Source organism: Eufriesea mexicana, unplaced genomic scaffold (assembly GCF_001483705.2).
Source record: "Eufriesea mexicana isolate 0111107269 unplaced genomic scaffold, ASM148370v2 scaffold53535, whole genome shotgun sequence".
NCBI lineage: Eukaryota > Metazoa > Arthropoda > Insecta > Hymenoptera > Apidae > Eufriesea > Eufriesea mexicana.
The window spans coordinates 1-6,704 of NW_016958933.1; the positions used below are offsets into that span (position 1 = coordinate 1).

Below are 6,704 nucleotides of genomic sequence, written 5' to 3' on the forward strand. Positions count from 1 at the left end.
CACACTTGGCTATGGCTTATATCGATAAATCAACAATACAGCAGTATCGATAGTACAATCGGGAAGGGATTGATTCTACATGAAAGAACAGATCGAAAATGAAGGATCAAATTTTTTCATTCAAAGTTTCGTTGTCGAGATAATCGAATTTGAATATTCACTCGAATACGCGTGCACTTAACTTCGGCTAAGGCGGATGGATCATCAATAGTATCAATATATTCGATGGATATTCAAATTCGATTTTCTTGACAGCAAAGCTTCAAATGAACTAATTTTATTCTTTACTTTCGATTTGTTTTTTCACGTAGAATCACCCTTTCCTCGGTTGTACCATCAATGCTGGTGTATTGATGGTCTATCCATCTAACAAGGAAAGTGCAAGCCTTCGAATCACTGTTTTAGTTTAAATTTTGCACATTGGTAGATTTCGGGTGACGTCAAAAATCCTGATTAGGCCGCTTCACTCGTACCGGGTGACGCTTATTTGAGTGCTTACAATGTAAATTGGTAGGTATTTCGAAAGTTATTTCACGAAATATGAGACGATTGAATTGTCATAAACGTTTATTACAAAAAATTATTTCAATGGAATGTTTTAAAACAGTCCAAATTGTAGTATCGCAGAATTCCCACCTCATGTGTAGGTGACTTTGGTTTGGAAAGTTGCCGAGGGTTCGAGGGCCAGGTCGTTCTGAAAAACCCCGGCGATGGGTCAGGCCCTTAGCATGACCATATTTGGTCATATTGGGGGAGGCTTTTAGGGAATATATAAAGAAGGCAGAAATGGTTAGGGGACGATTCTTGAGAGACAGTTATGCTGGGTCAGTGATGTTATAATTGTGTTGTTAGTTGTAGTTGTAAGAATTTAGTTGATATATCTATATTCGTAGTCTTTACCGTAACCGCACATTGTATTATTATTTTATCATCAATAAACAGTTTTATATTATTTAACAAACATCCATGTCTCTACAATATAAGTTGAGGTTGATCAGGGCAATCTGGGCAAAAAGTTGTGGTTTTTTAAATATTTGCTCGTGCCTTTGATCGGTCCGTATGGAGTCTTTTATTTTTGTAGCATATTTTGCAAGCCCGTCTAATGCTTTGCCCAGAAGAATTTTTTCGGATGGCAATATTAATTATTCTGACTACGTTGACCTGCAGATTTAGTTTCCTTATCAGTCAGTCCTAATAATTTCAGAGCTAATAACTCTCTAAATTTTCTAATATTTATATTTTTTTTGTTACAGTCTTGTAAACGACTGAAGCGTTTATAACTGTAACTCCCAGAAGAAGCTGAATACCAAGTTTTCGGTACCATTTCAGTCCTTTTCTCATTCTACTGGCATAAGACACCATCTGATCGGAATAATTTATGCCACACTTCCTTTTATCGTATGCAAGAACAGCTAGTGGTTTCAATTTTTCAGATAAATGTTGGCTTGTAGAAGCAGCATGAATGTGAGGAATATTACTTGTACTCGGTACCATGATGGGAACATGCTTTGTTGATAAAATTCTCACGTCCCGCGAATCTTTCCATTTGAGTACGACAATACCAGTATTATTTTCTGTGCATACCATTTTCCCTTTTTTTAATTTGCAATGAAGAATATCTTTTGGAATAAATTTTTTGTTATTTTCAAGTGTTCCAACTATATATGAGTTTTTCGGTTCAGACATGATATAGATAATTCATAGCTGGTATAAAAATTATATATGTACAATGTTCGTGCTTGATGGAAAAGTTTATCTGCAAGTTGTAGACATACGTTGTGTGCCTATCCCGTTTCTCTAATCCCGTCAGCTGACTTTCCAGAGTAAATTTTCATTGACCACGTATATCTTTCGCTTGAGCATAAGTTAAATAATTTGATTCCGTATTTATGTGCTTTATTCGGTATATATTTTTTGAAGATTAGTCTTCCGCGCCATGGAATCAACGTTTCATCGATAGCAACGTATTTCCCAGACGTGAATATTTTTTGATACTTCCTTTCCAGTTTGTCAAAAATTGAAAGTATTTTTCCAAGTTGATCATTACGGGCAATGGAGATATCATCGGCAAAATGAAAGTTACTCGGTAGTAACTCGAATCCGTTTCGTGACATAATAGTACGCGGTAATTGAAAAATATACAATGGGCTTTTCGACCAATAATTATCCATGAGGTTTTCTTTTACAAATCCCATATATAAAATCAGCCCAAAAAATTTTGTTTACTTCTTCGGTTTAGTTGGTGTTCACTTTTGCATCCATGAACATGGTGTTAACGCAGATTTATTCTTTTGTTGCGCATATCTTTTTGTTTCTGATGCAAGCAAGCCTGTTTTTCATCATCAACGAACAGCTCAAGCACATCATATTGTCTAATGAAATCGCCTGTCTCGGGAAAAGAAAATGACTTCTGCCGACCACTAAATTTAATCCATTCATCAAATTGAATTGTACCTTCCTCCTTGTCATCGGCTCTTCTTCCTCAATGACCATGTATATCGTCAATAGGTCATCCTCAATTGGCGACGGTTAATGACGAACCAAATTTCTTGAGGAAGGTTGTGGTTATAGCGGACTGTATTTTACGTAGTAGTTTCGGATAACTCTTCTGAACTGTTCGAATGATATTGACTGACTAATCTCATCTTCCTGATCTCTCGGTGGTTATATAATGTTCGACTGTCTGCTGTTTGGTTGGTATGATGTTGGGGGTGTATGTTAACTTCAGCGTCCTTCGGTGGTGGTGATTGTTTAAACAATCTAGATAATTGTGCTTGTCGTCTTGAAGGGTGATATATAGTTGTTTGTTACGGATTACCTAAGTAGTGGCTTAGATGCTAAAGAAATCAAAGGGGCGCTGACAGTAAGGATATAAACAGCCTTCTACTTGGGCCATTGCGGTTCTAGGGCCGCCTCACTGGTACTTGTGAGACTACAGAGCCTTCACATGGTCTATTCTAAACAAAGGGCCGAACGAAATACCGGAACGACATTCCAAGGCTTAACAGTCATAATGAATGTCAGTATGTCGTTCCAATGCAAAATTCATATCTAGGAATAATAGAGCGATATCCTCGAATATTTCTTCCAAATCTCGTATTCTATGACAAACACTTTCTATTCATTGTTATAATTATGCAATTATATATGTGAGGTAAACAGATTAAGATTTTTAAATGAGTCTGCAAATTTAAAAAATTCGAGATAGGTGATTGAAACAATTTTAAATTAATAAACTTGTATTATATTAAATACTAAAAACTCGCAATATTAAATGTTTATAAATAAAAATCAATTTTACGTAGAAAAGATTTATTATACATAGAACCTATTTTAATTATACATTTTTTTACTCCTATCAGCGAGGACTGTGATTCTTAAAGACTCTTAAAGATTCCTAAAAAAAAATGTTATTCGATTTTGTAATATTTATGAAATTGAATAAGTAATGTCACAAACGCAAGTTGTTATTTTTTTACCTTTGTTTTAATTTATACAGTTTGTAAAATCAGCTCTTAAAACTGCTTTTATCTGATGCTAATTAAATTAAATTAAATACTTTTTTCTTACATTTGAAAATATCAAGATAATTCTATATAGAAAAGTAAGGTATAAATATAAAGTATTGTATGTGTCTATGAAATTTGCAATTGGTTTTAAAAAGAAATAAGTATAAATATTTACTTTCTTTATAACCTTTAATAAATTTTAATTTTTTAAGCTTTGTATTACACATAAAATCTTGAACTACTAAGGTACTTGAAAATAAATAATAATTAGTAATTAAACAAATAATTGGAATTTGAGAAACTACTATTCACAAATAAATAAAATAGCACAATAATCTATTTATTGTTTCACATAGTATACTATCACTGTTGAACATAATATTAATTGTTTGTTATAATAATCAATAAAATTATTTAATATTCTAAAATTTCACTTAATTTTAGGTTAGTAATCAATATTACCTATTTCAATAATACCATTTTTATATGCATTGTTTGATATTATTATAATTAAAGACTTAACATATCATATTTCTTATATGAGTCCTACATTATCTTGATTTTCATTTACATAAAAACATATAGTCAATTCAGAAAATTACATTCATTACCTATAAAAGCTTTTCACTAGCATCCATTTTTTGAAACTTAACATGTGTTTAATATTTCAGAATTTTAATGTTTAATGTTACTTTCTATATTTATATATATATAATTATGTTACTCATAGTTTTTCCTTGCAAAATATTTAAATATAGGTATTTTCTAGTTCAGCAAATTAGTTGTTAATGAAGGTTACGAATGTCTTTTATTACAATTTCACATTGATGAAAGGAAGCATTCCTATTTTTTACAATCAGTATAATACATATGTATAGCTGATAATATATGCATTATTTTATGTTATATGATATCACGTTATAATGTTATTATGTAATTTTATATTATGTTACATAAATTTACTTTTGGGTGATTAGTATTGAATCTTGAAATACATAAACATTGTTATATCCATCTGTTTTACATATTATATTTATATTTTTTAAATATAATAAAATTCATAACATTTTTCTAGTAAGGACATTTTAAGTAATAGATACCAATACTAACTGTTTGTTATATTAACAAAATAACTATCATAAAATAGTGAATTGGAAAAGATGCGTCATCATGCATGTTTTATTAATGAGTAAAAATTATACTTTAGTAAAATAACATTATAAAAATAAATATAACACTGGTAAATTACTGTTTTCAAAGTACAGTAATTTAAAGTAGTTTTATATTTCAGGAACATCAAAATTTATCACATTGTAAAATAAAATTCTAAGTTGAATCACTAGACTCTATTCCATTAATATAGTATGAATGCATGTCTAATAATAAGAAACAATCTTCGTAATTTTTAAAGGAGCAAGTACAAATATTTGTTATTTCCTTAATTAAAGTCAAAATAATACAAATTTATTATAAACAAAATCATTTTATAACCATCTCCTGACTTTAACCCACATACATATTATTTGATACATAATTAAGAAAATCTACATATACAGATTTATAATATTTTTATGATTTAGGAGTAGGATCACTGATTCTTCATTATAAACAATTTCTAAATAATTCAGAATTCTCTAAAAAATCAGTATGATTTATAGTTTTTAGAATATCTTCTAAACTAATGATTTTTTATGATAAATGACTTAATACTTTTATATAAAAAAGTACATTACAAGTACATTACAACATAACAAGTTACATTGATTGGTACATCTAAAAATATGTACTTTCATTTAAAAAAATAAAGTTGCCCTTTATATGTGTTACGCGCGCCCACCTAGGAAAAATTTACCTACATCGGATTATATAGCCACTTAACCCATCAAACTTTTTTCTGAAACATTATTCCGCATTCTTAACAGCTTTAGAAATATTCCGTTACATCAGTGAAGTTATGTTTTAAATCTACAAATAATTTACAAGTTTTACAAATTATCCAAATAAAATTATAAAAAATGAAGATACTTGTGTGAAAAGCTCATACGTTATATATTCTAACTGCTTACTTATCATAATCTTACTATTAGTTATTACATGAAGTTAATAGCATTTTTCACTATTTTTTCTTTGTTTTTGTAATTTTATATTTATTTTATTTTCTCCAGATTTCTAGGATTAACATACAAATATCATAAAAACATAAAAATTATATTCAATTAATATAAGTCCGAAAAGTTTCTTCTTTTTAGTAATATCATTGAAAACTGTGCACTTTCGAGATTATATTTGTATTTGGTGTTTTTCCTTTCTATTTTTATACATTAAATTTATTTTTTTCTTCTTTTTTTTTTGTTTTTTAAGTAACGTGTAATAAAATATTTTTATCCAATACATTGACTACTTTTTGAATTTGGCGCGAACACTGTACAAGGTGAAATTGCTGTATAGTTTATTGTCACATCGATACGACCGTTACAAGTGATGAACGTGAAGAGCCTGTCTTGTTATTGATTTTATTTATCTAGTTTAGTTTAATATAATAAAAATGTAAACTACATAGATTAAAATCAACGTAATTACAATAAATATATCGGCTTAATTATATTGGATATCAATTAGCGAATATAACTGAATTAATTACAGAACGCCAAGAGAATAATACTGTAAGTACACGTTTTCTGTTGTATTATTATATTATTTATGTAGTAATTATTACATAAAATAATATAAATGTATGTATGTATGTATGTATTATACATTATATAATAATACACATAATCTAAATAATGCAACTGATTGTATTATTTTGTTGTAATATAATATCAGAAATTACAATGTATTGAACTGAATAAGAATAATTTGAAAATTAAAGTAATGTTTTTCAAAATTATTGTTGAAATTAAATATATGCGTTTTTATATGTGAATGATATTATCTAAAAATGTAACTGATTATGTAAAGTATTGTATTAAGACAAAGGATGTAAAGAATCAAGATATTATATCAATGAATGTTTAGTTATGTATCCATATCAACATTCTGTGTATTAGAGAATAGTTGAAAGGAGGAATTACTTTTGCATTGAAAGATTTGAGAACATAAAATATTTTAGAAACTCTTTACATAGTAATAATGTAAAAATATATGTACATTTTCTAGTTTACGAAAATATATGGTTTATAATATATTATTCAA

The 6,704-nt window shown here is 28.6% G+C and overlaps 1 protein-coding gene across 1 annotated transcript; it reads right to left on the reverse strand.

Moving 5' to 3' along the window:
- Nucleotides 1–1,233: 1,233 nt before the first annotated feature.
- LOC108554671 (uncharacterized) lies at nucleotides 1,234–1,686 on the reverse strand. Its single transcript, XM_017910014.1, has one exon. The coding sequence runs from the start codon at nucleotides 1,684–1,686 to the stop codon at nucleotides 1,234–1,236; it is 453 nt and encodes a 150-aa protein (XP_017765503.1).
- Nucleotides 1,687–6,704: the final 5,018 nt, after the last annotated feature.